The 15,796-nt window shown below is 32.1% G+C and overlaps 1 protein-coding gene across 13 annotated transcripts in view; it reads left to right on the top strand.

Annotated features, from left to right (window-relative positions):
* Positions 1 to 15,796, top strand: part of LOC124952884 (serine/threonine-protein kinase tousled-like 2) — a 55,383-nt gene that overhangs the window by 10,361 nt on the left and 29,226 nt on the right. For 11 of the 13 annotated variants that reach the window (XM_047503456.1, XM_047503445.1, XM_047503455.1 and 8 more), the window contains one exon: positions 5,899 to 5,984. The exons of 1 other annotated variant lie outside the window; for it this stretch is intronic. In XM_047503456.1, coding sequence (XP_047359412.1) covers positions 5,899 to 5,984 — 86 coding nt within the window. Of the gene's footprint in view, positions 1 to 5,898; positions 5,985 to 12,077; positions 12,375 to 15,796 lie in introns of those variants that run through there. One more of the 13 variants, XM_047503457.1, reaches the window with a different exon arrangement.

The following is a 15,796-nucleotide window of genomic DNA, read 5'->3' on the forward strand; positions in this document are numbered from 1 at the left end:
CATTCGTACATAATATGTTAAGTGACATTTTTTCTTTTTCTTTTCCTTGTTGAAAATTTCGATAAATATTTTTCTCTCTCTTTTCTTTTTTTTTTCTTATTTCCCGGAATCAATGAAAATCGTCTCGTTGAATTTGCGAAGGAGAAAGGACGAGAAAGAGGAGAAGGCTGTCGAACGATGGCGTCAAGTCATGCGTAAAATTTCTTGCTCCGGCGCCTTGCTTTTACATTGTGTGTTCCTCCTCCTCTTCCTCCTCCTCCACCTCCTCTCCTCCTCCTCCACCTCCTCTCCTCCTCCTCTCCTCCTCCTCCTCTTCCTTCTCCTACTCTTCCTATTGGTAGATTTTCTCACGTAGCTTTTTAAAGAAGGAATGTGATACGTTGTCATCATTGATATTTTACATCTACACACATATATATATATATATATATATATATATATATATATATATATATATAGAAAATTTTATTTCTCGTCCGAGAATCTCGAATATTTCAGTTTGAAAGTATTACACAAAAATGTATGAAAATGAATCTAAAGAGGTAAAATCATGATATATATCGTTGCCTCTTTGGTTTTAGCTAGTTTTATTCGAGAGTATAAACGATCCTTCTGCGACAAAGTGATACTTTAAATAGATAGCTACATACGCGTGGAATGATTCAAGACCGTACGCGAAAGTAGCGTGAAACTTAAATGGGCAGGGCAGGGCAGGAGGAGGAGGAGAGGGGGATAGGGGGAAGGGTAATCATTAAATTATTTTTAGATTCAAACAGAACTGTCGATCTCTCGTTAAACGTGTAAATCCGATGGCACCGACCGTTAATTAACTGTCTCTTCTATCCATCTATCCATCCATCTATCTATTTATCTTTCCTTTCCCTTCCTTTTCTTTCCTTTCTTTTCTTTTCCGTTATATTAATTGCAAGTCGAGATTATATTCTAATAAGACATCTAAAATATGATGCATCCTCCAAATTTCTCTATCTCGTCAATTTCTCGTTCCCACGCTTGTCGTAAATCATACGTGTGTGTATGTTTCTTTTTTTTTTTTTTTCCTTTTATCTGCGCCATTTTTTTTTCCGAAGTATATATATACATCGACTTTATTTCAGATGTCGCCTCTGTAAATTTCAACGTTTAGAGACGTGGGTTAGTTTCTTCTCGAACTTGTACGATGAATTTAACTTGCGTACATTTTCTTGTTTCTTTTTATTGTGGTATCCGTAATTGATCAAATTACAAAAAGAGAGAGAGAGAGAGAGAGAGAGAGAGAGAGAGAGAGAGAGAGAGAGAGAGAGAGAGAGAGAGAGAGAACTTGTACTTGCGATCGAGCTACTCGAGTACGGTCGACTCGATTAATAAAATAACGGGGAACGAGACAAGCGTGACTCATTCTACGATACTTGCTCGTCAATGTGATAGTACTAAGAAACGACTTAAAAAACGTAATTTGACATTTCGTACATATATATTTGGATGTGCGTACGTGTGTGTACGTATGTATGTATGTGGTATTACTAAACAAAAACACGAAGTTTCCAAAAATTTTTTAAATATTTTATCACTTTTCTTTTGTATACAAATAAGTTATTGACGATAATGACATTAATAATAAGTATATATAATAATAATTATTTATTATTATATGTATAATAATTATAATATAATAATAATAATAATAATAATAATAATAATAATAATAATAATAATAATAATAATAATAATAATAATAAATTAGATCTATTGAAATAATTATTATCATCACTTTAATTGTTATTTATATCTAATAATAAAACTTAAGAATAAATATTCTTGAAAGAACAGCATTTACTCGCAGAACTTTTGATCATATGTGTACTTATATATATAATATCTAAGGCTTTGTCTCTTAAGTTTGTGTGTGTGTGTGTATAACATATAGAACGCAATGCATGCATGCCCATCCTTCTTAACATATATGCATTCGATACGAGTGCGTATTCAACGTACGATTCGCATTCGAGAACAACTGGTGGTAAAGCTTGTTGCCGACCTCGGGAACTAAATCGTAAAATCATATATATATATATATTCTTTCTATTTCGAAAGATATTTTTTAACGAATTAATTGGAGACGAAAGCGTTGCGAAATCTAGCGATAGGTACTGGTTCGTTAAATCAAATAAGAGAACCAATGGGAATCGATATTCAAATGTATATATATATATATATATATATATATATATATATATATATATATATTCTCGCGTGTCTCCTGCTACTTATTAATCCTCTTAGTACCATATTACGATTCACAGGGCGCGCTAAATACACTTATGATATTTATACATTTCTATAAGAAATTTCAAAATCAAAACATAATCATTGACTTATACGTTTTATAATAATATACGTGATACATATAAGAAAAAGAATAAAACACGTTGATTCATTCGTATTAGAGAAGAAGCATTCAAATTTGGTGTGTGTGTGTGTGTGTGTGTGTGTGTGTGTGTGTGTGTGTGTGTGTGTGTAACGATTTTGTTGAGTCTGCTAAAGAAATCGTAGTTTCCTTTTTTCTTTTTCTTTCTTTTTTTGTTATTGTCGTTTCACAGGGCTTTTTTTCCATCTTACATTGACCTAGATTTTTTTTTTTTCCCAATATAATAATAGTACCTCTTCTCGATGTTCATTCTACACTCTATTTATTCGGTATATAAATTTCATATTTGGAAGAACTATTAGGCAGATTTCATTTTCTCAAACTTGAATGTCGGTTGTGACGATGACTTTGATAGTAAATGTGGTGGTGGTTGTGAACGGGGTGAGGGATGAGGTGGGATAGGAGGAGTGGAGCTGGAGTTTATCGCTTCTTCACGATAAATCGACTAACGAGGATTCCATTGTTATCGATGATGCGGCACGCTCTACAATCCTACTTCCTACTTATTTCGTCGAAATAGTCTATTTGAATCGTGCGATAAGACTCCATCGCTAGCAAGGAATATAGAAATTACCAGTGAGAAAAGCTTATTTAGCACTTTATTATTTTTTCATGTTGATCGATACGAACGTTTTATTCTATTCATTGACTTATTATTTTCAATGTTTTACATAGATTATAAAGCTTTGCTAGGTCGTAGAGCTTCATTTTACTCGAGACAACGAGCATTCGAAGCGAAACCACTTGTCGATAATAATCTTTACAAATAAGAAACTTAAACAAAGAAAGAAAAAAGGAAGGAAAAAGAAAAACAAAGAAATATTAAATTGATCTTTTTCATTTTGATAGCGACGCCATGAACGAAATTAATAAAGCAATCGCGATTGACAGGCATTGTTGGAACGTTGCTGTTTGATCTCATGGGGCTAATTTGATGAAATTGAATCTCTTTAATAGGATAAATTTGAATTTGAATTATTGCGATACATTTCTTTATATATATATATATATATATATATATATATATATTTAAGCATAACACCATATATATATGTTTTACTCGCTAGTTTCCACTGGGAATGATATTTATATGAATTTCATCCGTTGAATTTTGTATATGTTGTGTCGTTACAATATTAACGGACATCGAATTTTGATATATGGTGAATGAAATAGTAACAAATTTCCGATTAACGATCGAATCTAATGTTTATTCGGAAATTTCTCCGATATTATTTGATCGTTCGAAGATTACATTTCAAATGGTTAATTTTAATTACATCTATCATCGTTATAAATTAGATTTTTTTATTATTTCAAATTTGTTCGAATTTTAAAGTCAAACATTTTTCACTTTTACAATGTGCACATGTTAAACCTGCAATTTGTCGTCAGAATGATTTCAACCAAGGTTATGAAGTAGCATACGATTATGTATATGTATATGTGTATGTATATATATATATATGTATATATATGTATATATATATAAGCTTATCATTTGTCGTACGAAATAAGTCGGAAAAATAATTTCAAGAAAAAAAAAAAAGAGGAAGAGAAAGAACGAACGTGTTAGTAGATTACTTGAGTTTCGTGTGTCACAACTTATAGAGATTATTTAAAAGAAATAAATAAATTTGAAATAAAAATCAATAAAAGGAATGTAGTATTCGATTAAGTAATTTATAAATTAAATTTTTTAAAAATTAGTTTGAAAGTAATGTTTCCTCATAGAGGAATTATATTTAATTTTGTTGTTTTTTTTAAGTTGAGAACCACTGCTTCGTTGCAGCTCGATCCATTCACGCGGTATGTGGTTTCTCATTCTCTTTTGCTCGTGTCGGGCAAGGTGATCCGAAAGCATCAGTGACTCTCATTATTATTCTTTTAACCTTAAAATTCTTAACGTTTATTATATCTACTCTCTTATTTTGTTTCCTTTGATATGTATGTATATATATGTGCGTGCGTGTGTGTGTACGGTTTAATAAACACACGATAATAATCTTCTTCACGATAATAGTATGTAGTATATCGATAATAAACATTGTCAAAGGATAACAACGTTAATTCGATCGAAGATCTTTCATGAAACGAGAAATTATATATATACACACATACACATTTATTTAAATGTTCTTTAATGCAAGAGATAATTTACCATCTTATATAATCTGAAACTTGACTAGAAAGTAGAAAGTAGTAACAATTAGACCAGATCTTTTCTTGATAGAATACGCGTGCCGCGTTCTATCGATAGCGAGACGCACATTCTCTGGAAAATGTGGTCATTACGAAGATAACCGAACGTAATCGAAGAATCCATTACGAATGTTTACGATTGAACTAACCTCAAATTTAATCTGTATAAATTTCATTACTGGAATATATATATCATTGATATTTTCAATCGTATAAATTAACGTATATATATCTTATCTTGCGCGTTTAGTAATTTCTATTAATCTGTCATTATTATTATTATTGACAATATTTACAATTCTTCATTTGATCTCGAGAAGAAAGTTCAATGAAGTTATATTTGAAATCACTTGATTATGGCGATATAATACACTCATTTGGAAAAATATTTTTTTTCGAGTAAAAAAAATATTTAACTATATATATATAATATCGAAATAGATAATGAATGGTAAGGGTGATATATCGAAGAGTAGTTAATTATAATAATGATCGAACTGTTTACTACCCACGACATAGTTTATTATGGAACGAGATATCTTAATAAGTGTTTGTCCTTGTTCAGAAATATACGAATCGATCTTACAAATGCTATTTTAATTTGTCGGATATATTGATGATAAAAATATAAAATAATTCGGAATCCTCTTTTTCTTTTTTTTTTCTTCTTTTTCTTTTTCTTTTTTTCCGTTCATTACTTACGAGCGTAAGAATACTATTCCAAAGTATTGTTGAAAATTGCAATTTCAGCATGCCCATATAAACACTTATTTCCTACGTAATATGTTTCTTTTAATGCGTTACGTAATTTTGATGGCGTACTTTCGTCGACGATGCAACTATCTCACTTATACATCGTTAAATATGAACGATTGTTCCTCCCCTTTAGATAATTTCTCTATAGATAATTAAAAAAAAAAAAAAAAAAATAAAAAAAAAGAGAATAAATAAATAAATAAAAAAAAGAAGTATCTCCGAATCGTATCTACTACTGAGAACTCAGTTATATTACAATTTTCTGATAATCGAGATAGTTCGGTAAGGTTATAATAATCATTATCTTTTTTGGAATTCTTTCTTCTTCGTTTGTTCGCTCTCTCATTGAAAAAAAAAATCACTTCGAGTTAAATAGTCACCTTCCTACCCATCTTGGGCCACCCTAACATCCATCAAAAAAGAACGAAAAAGAAAGCAGAGGAAGAATAAGAAGAAGAAGAAGAAGAAGAGGGGAAAAAACGAAATATAATTCGTTCCATAACCTGTTGTTGCAGGCGCTGGCGTCAAGATGGAGCACTTTCAGGCCACCCTGGACCCAAGGAAGCAGGAGTTATTGGAGGCCCGCTTTCTCGGAGCGAGGGTGAGCTACCATTTTATCTTGGTCCTTCCTCTCTTCTAAACGCGTTCGATTCATTCATTCCTTTATTTAGTATTAGGAAGTAATATAGTAATCGTAGTATTGGTAAGATATAGTAGTAAGCTCGATGATATACATACATATATGTATCGTTCGTCAAATAGACAGGACAATAGAGAAACGTAGGAATGAAAGCGTAGATCCTTAAATCTTTGCAAAGAATCATATAAAAGATTTACGTAGAACGAGGTGGGGTTGGATGGGAAGAGGAAAGGAACTTAAAGACAGTTTCCTTATTTTTCTCGGACATTCGTATGTAACCAAAATGGCGGTCGTTCGCCGCGAATTTCAAATGTTATTGGTAGACCTTTTCCTTTTTTTTTTTTCTTTTTTTCCTTTTTTACCTCTTGCTTTTCCATGATTAGTCTCTAGACTTTTCTCTTTATTCCACTCTCTCTCTCATATATATATATATATATATATATATATATATATATATATATATATACGCGCACACACATATACACACTTATATTTATACTTATATATTCATAGTTGGCCTAGAAAAGAACAAAAAAAAAAAGTAGAGATTCTCCCTTTCAAAGTGTTCCAGGCTATTTTTGCGTAATGTCCCGAAGAAAATGAAAATGTGAGCTTGGCCGAGTGGCATGGATACATCGAGTATATTGAGTTTCTCTGAAAGATTCCTTTTCTTTCTTGATTTCTTTCCCTCCCTCACTCTTCTTCTGCCAATTTTCCAAAAGAACGAAATTACTTCAATCAAAATTTGAAGTTAGGAAATACTTCTCTTTTTTCTCTTTTCTTTTTTTTTGTGATAATACATACCTTAAAGTGAGAGAAAAAAAGCAAATTAGATAGATGTAAATTGATGAATTTAAAAATTATAATTACTTGGTTTAATTTAAATCAACAAAATTATACGGAAGTGTATTATATCAATTTGATTCATGTATTCCCATCGTGTATAACGGAAGTTAGTATGTTAGTGGCACGTTTAACGATTATTGATGTCATATTACGCGAACTTAACGCGAATGTCATTGTGAGAGCCATTGAAAGCAGAAGGGAGAGAAGGCGAAACAACAATGTCGATTGGCAGGGATAACAGCACAAGAATACATAATGCGCATGCGCGAATTCTAACTTTTCATTCTATCGTTCATCTTATCTCTTTTAATATCATTTCTTTGAATTTCAATTTTCTTTATATAACCGATACGCGTATGCATATCTGCGTATTAAGTCGATCAAAAGCATTTTATTCAATTATGACATAATTGTTTTTACAAAATACAATTTAATTTTTTTTTTATTTTTTGTTTATTTTTTTAAATAAAAAGAAAAATTAAGTAAAACGGACAAAATTCGTATACTTAAAATGTATCAACGGTTACAGTCAAATAATTTTGAAATACATGTATAATGTGACATTGTTAAATATAAAACAAGTCAATAATTCTTTTGTTTTTTGCGCTTATTTAAAATTCTGTCGTTAAAAAAAAAGAAAAGAAAAAAAAAGAAAAAAGAGAAAAATAAAAAGAACAAAGTTGAAATAAATAAAGCCGATCAAGTTATACGATAACGAAACTATATTATGTAGTTAACAAACACTCGATAGAAAACGTTACGAATGAGTTAGCGCGTGACCGATCGTAAATATATCTTTAAAATTGTAACATTTTTGTACGTTATCGTGTCTAAACAAGAGATGGCGCGATCTGTATGTAACTAGTTTTTTTTTGTTTTTCTATTTTCTCTCTTTCTCTCTTTTCTCTCTTTTTTTTTCCAAGCATTATATCTCTCTCGTGATGTCTCGAATGAAAGTGTATTTTCTAAAGCTCAGCAATCGTAGTTAGCTTTTTCTCGACGACGATTTATAATGTGCATTTTGAAATTTCCCGCGTGATCTTCGATCGGTAAGTGATAAACAAAATAAAACAAACAGAAAAAAAAGAATCGACAAAAAGGCGGGAAAATAGAAATATCACGTTTAGACATTTACTTTTGTTTTTGTTTAGAAATTGGTCAGAGTAATCTATTAAATTTTGTACTTTCTCTAATAAACTCTCCTTTGATTACTTTCACGCGTTTCGATGATATTTCAGTAAGATGTTAAAATAAGATACATGCACGCGAATCAACTCGTTAACATCGGCCGTTAAATGTGATACAACAATATTGTATGAGTACGATTTCTCTCTCTCTCTCTTTCTCTCTTTCTCTTCACTCTCTTTTCATCCATATTACGATGTGTTCCCCAAGCTCGTTTAAATAATTCCACTTGTAGCTTTCTGTACCGGGGACAGTGACGCTGAGTAAACAGGAAAGACTGCTATCTGTACGATGTAATTTAATTTGTGTTCGAAAGGCCGTACATTGCCGAGCAGAAGTTCAATTTCGTTCGTTCGTTCTTGAATGTTATAAAAAAAATACTTTGAAAAAAAGTGTCAGATAAAGAGAGCGGTAAGAGGAGAGGAAGGAAAAAAGAGAGGGGGAGGGGAAAAAGAGGAGGGAGGAGGAGGGAAATAAGAGAGAGAGAGAGAGAGAGAGAGAGAGAGAGAGAGAGAGAGAGATTCTTAGATAATGAATTTTCTTTCTCTTTCAACGAGACTACAGAATTTTATCTTTTTGTCTACGCAACAATTGAGACTATACAAAAGGATAAAACAAGATCGACGACGAATACTTTCTTATCGAAATTTCATTCTCATGAAATCTCCTTGACGCGCTCTCTAGCTTTTTGATATTTTTCGATGAGGAATGTATTTATCGATCCTTTTGATCACTTTTTTTTTTTTTTTTTTTTTATATATTTTTTTCTCTTTTTCTATGGAACGTCATCACTCGTATTTCCATATTTCTCTTTCTCTCTCTTTTAACCTTCTTTATTCACACATTCATTGAAAGTATTTTCGTCAAGTTACGCCATCATAATAATACAGACTACTACTAAAGTCACATACTGAGAGATCTGTGAAACGTAAGAAATAAACAAAAATATATATATGTGTATATACGTGAGAGAAGAAGAGAGAGAGAGAGAGAAAGTGTTCTGTCCTGTACCTCGACTAATTGCTTATCGATTTTGTACACTATAATATTATTTTTGATTCATGCCGTTAGAGAGATGTTTTTTGTTTTCTTTTTGTTTTGGAAAATTTCGATTAAAAATAAAGAAAAATCAGAAAGAAAGAAAGAGAGAGAGAGAGAGAGAGAGAGAGAGAGAGAGAGAGAGAGAGAGAGAGAGAGAGAGCATAATTAAATATTTGATTGTATAAAAAACATTTGTACATATTTTTTTTTTTTTTAAATCCAGTATTATATTTGGACTAAAATATATTTTGATCCATTTTCAAAGAGATCGACCAATCAATATAGCATACCCTGTATAATTCCGCTAAAATTTCGAACATTCGTTGCGAGAGATTTCTATAAAAAAAAAAAAAAAAAAAAAAAAAAAAGATTTTAAAAAACCGTTTCGTACAAACGTAAGATAAGATCGAAGGTTAGAAAAATAACGGCCAAGGTCATATAAAATAAGAGATGATTTAATGACGAGAAAGACGTCTCAATTCCTCGAAACTTACAATTGTCTATTTCTTTCTTCTTCCGTTTCCTGGATCTGACTTTTATTTATTTATTTCATTTATTTTTATCGATTAATTAATTTATTTTTATTTATTTATTTTTTATCAAAGTTACCAATAATTTGTTGATAAGAATTCAATACTCGATCATTGATAAAGCCGACAAAAAATTCAACGACGATATATTGGTATATATATCGGATATATGATCATATTTATCGGTCTTCCAGATAAGGATTAAAATACATATTACGAAGATTTCCGACATTGTTGCTTTCGTGTCTCGTTGTTTAGATCCGTGTGTATTTGTGTATGTGTCTGTATTGTACATCGTTAAGAGCGTTGCAGGCAATACGTTTATATCCATTGGTAGTATCGGAACGACAACGGATGCCTACCGTCACTGTGACAAGCTGTTTATTATTATATCCGTGCTTGAAACTATGTCGACAATATATACCTATTTACAACCCTCCCTTGTACCTCGTACTATTGTTTTCAATTGTTCGAAATTCCTTGTCTACCTGGAAGTAAGACTTTTATTACTTCAACGATGTAACTTTTAGTAATATTCTTAACCTTTAGCAATATTACTAAAAAGGAATTTTTATTTTTATTTAACCCATAAAGGTTGTTAATCTTTCAACTATGACAGCTTTTCATCAATCATCAATAATTTTGCTTTATTGACAATGAACCTGAATACATATATATATATATATTTTTATTTTTATTTTTATTTTTATTTTTTATTGCCTATTATATATTTTAAAACTTTATTTAATAATAGCCCAGATTTTTCAAAAGATTTTTTCAAATCTGGTCGAGTAAAAAGCTAGTTTCTTTTTATTTCCTTTTCTATCTTCTTTTTTTCCCTTTCTTCTTTTCTTTTTGGTTTCTTCTTTCTGGAATATTTTTAAACTTGCAACCATTGTGTAAATTAGAAAGGAAGAGAGAGAAGGAGAGTATGTGTATATCTGTGTATAGCAATAATGAACATTAAATATCGACCATTGCATCCACCTTTATACAATGTAAGTAGTAGTTTCTTTTTCTGTCTTCGACCGCAAGCGATATATAGATTGATTGCAAATTAAAGATTAATTGAATGTCTTTTTTTTTGTTAGAAATAATAATAAAAAAATATATATATATATATATTAATAAAAGTTTTATGATTTCTTCATCCTTCAAATATTTGAAAATTTTACATTTGAAGGTTAAACCAAAAGTTTAATGATTTTTAGTTTTTTTTATGTCAAACGTTCGGTACTTTTTTCTCTCTCTAAATAATTAGATGTTTTAACCAATTATCTTTAAAAAATTATTGAACTTGTATAAAATTAAAGTTAATAATTAATGAGATATCCAACAGAAAAAGTTAATACTAATTTTACAAAATGTTGTATGAAGATGCATGATTACAAAATGTCGCTCGTGCATATAAAAAGATAGTGGATATTACGAACATTTATTGAATTAAATAAGTTATAATTAGTTTTTTTATTATAAATTAATTTTCAAGTTTTTATTTTCAATTAACCACCGTAACGAGGTAGTAACTAAACTTATTGTAAGACTATTTCATATGTTTTTTATTTTTCTCGTGGCTTCTTCGAAATGTTTACTTCTGAAAATATTTAAATGACAATTGGTCACATATATAACTACACGTTTAATAACATGTTATTGTCTTCTAAGTATTATTAATTAATAACTTTAATGTTATATTTATTTAATAACTTTTCCATTTTGTTTCTTTTTTTGATAATTGATTAAAATATCTGATTAATAAAAAAAAAAAAAAAAAAAAAAAAAAAAAAAAATTACAGTATGTTCCATAAGAAAAATTAAGAATCATTGAACTTCCAATGTAACCATAAGACGGTAATTTTATTGCATACATCTAAGATATTTGACGCATGATACAATGAAACTTATCTTAATGTATTATTATTTTATTACAATTTTAACAAACGATATATTCGATTGATCTTTAATTTATAATAAAAAAAAAATATTGTACATATATACATACATATATATATATATATATACACATGCATCTTCATATATACATGCATATACATACATGCATATTCTTATCAATCTGTACGTCGAAAACCACCACCACCACCACCATCAGTACCACCAGCACCATTACCACTAGTAGTACCTACTACCACCTACGCTTTCGTCGTCCATTCAGCGAAAGTCGATACCGCAGATTTCGCAGCAACGCTCGTTTCGCATCCGTCGTCGCGTCGCCTTCGTCGTCCGTTGTGTTTCCGTTTGTCGTTCCCGACGAGAGAAGGAGAGTGCCGACTTATTATTATTATACCCGTGCCTAAAAGAGCGTTCAGGCACGAAAAGGTGTGGCCAATTGCCGTGTGTACTCTTTGCTGTCTCTCTCTCTCTCTCTCCCTCTCGCCCTCTCTCTCGTAGGAAGTCTCTATCTATATCTCTCTCAGCTTTTCTCTACTTTTTTTTTTCTTTTTGTATATGTATATCGAAAGCTCTACTAGGGTCGAACAACGTCACGTGGCGCTCTCACCGAGAGCGCGTAGCAGTCAAGTGCACGAGAGAGTCTCGACGTTCGTCTTGTTTCGTGCTTCGGTTCGGAAAGCGTCGATGTCCGGTGGTGGTGACTGAGGTTAGGAAAAGGGTTGGATAGGGGAAGAACCATCTTGGCAACTCTAGAAAGCAGCAGGGTTAGCGTTCGTACAAAATGGCTATACACCTATCTATCGACGGGTACCGAAGCATTTTTCCTTTCTTTGTTCAGGTATGTTTATACATACATACGTACATACATACATACATAAAACATATATTACATTTATTTATTTATATATATATATATATATATATCTTAGAGATATATATGAAAGAGATATAAAGAGAGAGAGAGAAACCGTTTTTATCGAAGGATAAAATTATATTGGATATTTAAATTTCCGACGCACTTTCGTTATAAACATTAAAATGTTGGAATATTCGAAAATGGATCTTGCATTAGGGGATCATGTATGTTATACGTTCCATGTACATATATCGATGTTTATTGGGTAGTTTGAATGTGTATACTTTTCTTCGCGCGCGTTTATAAATGTTTGTGTGTGTGTGTGTGTGTGTCGTATGCGCGCGCGAGTGTTTATATATATAATATGTCCCACTTTAATCGACCTAGATAAATATTATCGAAATTATTGATAATAAGGAAAAGTTCAAATCAATTAAAATGATAAAATTTGTTTATAAAGCAAAGATTTGGTAAAAAAGAACAAATAAATTACAAGGAGGGAAGAAAAAAATTGGATCGTTATATTATTAATTTTTTAGATTATTTGTTTAAATCGAAGAGTATAGGACACCCTGTATATATTCGAAAGTACTGTGTAATTCCAGGGACAGGGAGGAATTAGAGAGAGAGAGAGAGAGAGAGAGAGAGAGAGAGAGAGAGAGAGAGAGAGAGAGAGAGAGAGAGAGAGAGAGAGAGAGAGAGAGAGAAAGAGAAAGAGAGATATAGTGAGCATGGCCTGTATTCACAGATGGGATAGCTAATATTTGATTTGGTCGGGCAGAGTGCGTTCTACGTTAATATGCGAATATGCCGAACGAAATTTGTGCTAATGTAAATCAATGTCCCGTGTAACGCATTTCGCATTATCATCCCTATATGGATACTCTTTCTCTCTTTGATTTACTCTTTGCCGATAGAAACATACATACATACATATTTAGTTATACAGAGATCTTACGTATCGACATTTCAAAATATCCTGCTATTACGAGATATTTGGGATATATATATATATATATATATATATATATATACACATATACATATACATATACACACTAATTTTCCCCGATATATAGATACTTCACTTTGCCGTACCTAATTCTCCTCTAATTCCTGTCCTTAACGATTGCTTAAAGTCAATCTGTTTCACGCTAACGTATCGCAGAATAAACAGTCAATACCAACAAGACTCATCGTAAATGTCACTGTGTATCTGTATCTCCACCTCGATTACTCTGTGTCTCTGTTATGTATATGTGTATAAATACTATTGCGAATGTGCGCTTCTCTGTAAATAGGCTGTGTGACGCATTCATTTCTGTTCGGTAAGCAGCCACGGCTAGCCAGTCACAACTGACTAGCCAGTCAATGTGTCGTTGATTTAGTATCTTCTCCATCTTTGAATCATTTTGATCAGTTAATTTTTTCGGAATACTTATTCTTCTTCAGTAGTTCTCTTTCATCATCGATCATCTTTTCTCTTACCAGTCAAGTCAGTCAATGGTTTTTTGAGAACCATCTCTGCTCTCTCTTTTTTCTCCTCTTCCTCTTCTTCCTTCAACTGAGGCATCGTTCATATAATATTTCTAATATCAATCGAGAGAAACCAACTACTACTCTCCTCCTTCCTTCCTAGCTGCCTAGATACATCGGGTTATCACGTATTAATAGGTTAAGTGAAAAATTTCCTGATTAAGATCGCAATTCGCACGATCATCACTTTGACGTAGTATTATTTGTCGGTGTGTGTTCGTGGTTATGTTCGAACGTTGCATAATATATCGGTGCAGTGTCAGTCAGTGTCAGCAACGAACTTACGTACGAACGAACGAACGAACGAACGAACGAGTCAGTCCAGTCAGTCAGTTAGCCAACTAGCCAACTAACCAACCAGTCAGCCAGCCAACCAGCCAACTGGCTAGCTAGTCAGTCAGTAGGCACAGCAAAGAGCATGGAACTACTATTATACTATCACTGATATACCGTCGTAATAGGGAAACTGTGTTGCTTTGATCTGTTGTATAGTAGCTTTTAGGTCGCTGACTACTCGAAACTACTCAGTTTCGACAGAAACCGAAACTCCTCTTCTCTCTCTCTCTCTCTCTCTCTCTCTCTCTCTCTCTCTCTCTCTTCCTCCCCTATAATTATCGTTTCGTGAAATGTCGATTCGGTGAAAGCAACGAGATGCAAATTGTTAACAACGTGATGTCGAAGAATTCTTTTTCTTTTTTTTCTCTTTTTTCTTTTTTTTTTTTTTTTCTTCTATCTTTCGCTTGCTCCTCTGTTCAGATATAAAACATTCTTCTCTCGTTCCAACGAGAGAGAAAGGTGGGGGGTATGAGACGATAAATGTCCGAATGATTCGAATCTGAATCGCGTGTCGAGACTCAAAATACACATATGTATGTATCTCAGGAGAAGGAACGTATGTAATATCCTAATCACGTAACACTGAGTATAGAATCCGTAGATAGATATCGTTTAACTTACCCTTTCATCGTTCCGCAAGTCGTGCAACGACACCGGCGACATCTATTTGTTTATGACAAATGATGACAATCAATGCACGTTCTAAACTGAAATCTCTCTTTCTCTTCCCCCACTTCTTTCTCTCCTTCCTTTCTCTCGATTTCTAAAAGCGATCGACGAGAGCGACACTCGTCGGCTATGTCTTTTTTCTTTTTTTTTTCTTTTTCTTTTCCCCTTTTTTTCTTTCATCGATAAATTCCTTTCGAACTTAGGGAACCTTCAAATTCTCATTATTATTTTTTCTAGAAGAACAATGACATTCTCTTTGTATTGCTTATAGACGAAGAATAAGAAAGAAAGAATAATGAAAGAAAGATGGATTCCTTTATTAGAATAAACGAGATCAAAAGTCATTTTCTTTCAATTTTAATCGTCTTTTTCGGTATTTCTCAGGAGTAAAATAGTAGTAGTAGTGATAATAGCAATGTTGGTTTAGTAGTAGTAGTAGTAGTAGTAGTAGTAGTAGTAATATCAGTAATAGTAGCAGTAGTAGTAAGTAGTAGTAACGACTCCCTGTCGCATCTTTATCGATTTGCCGCATTATTATTCGAGCAGTGTATTCGATATGCCCGTAGCGCGCACGGAAGAAAGACACAGAGAAAAATAGAGCGAGAGAGTAGAGTACTCGAGGCTCTCTCAGTCTTGACCTTAAAGAATCTTACATCACGTACATAATAGGTATATAACAAACGCATTGCCCCGACCTGGTTTTATCGATTGTTCGACTAAAAAAAAAAAAAGAAAGGAAGAAAGAAAAAAAATTACGAAAACATCCTTATAACTACCACCGTTCTAATGAATCTGATCAACCCCGTTTGTTAATACTTTTAATGACTGTGCGTTTCACGATATGTACAATCATCGTGTGATAT

Source organism: Vespa velutina, chromosome 11 (genome assembly GCF_912470025.1).
Source record: "Vespa velutina chromosome 11, iVesVel2.1, whole genome shotgun sequence".
Classification (NCBI taxonomy): Eukaryota; Metazoa; Arthropoda; class Insecta; order Hymenoptera; family Vespidae; genus Vespa; species Vespa velutina.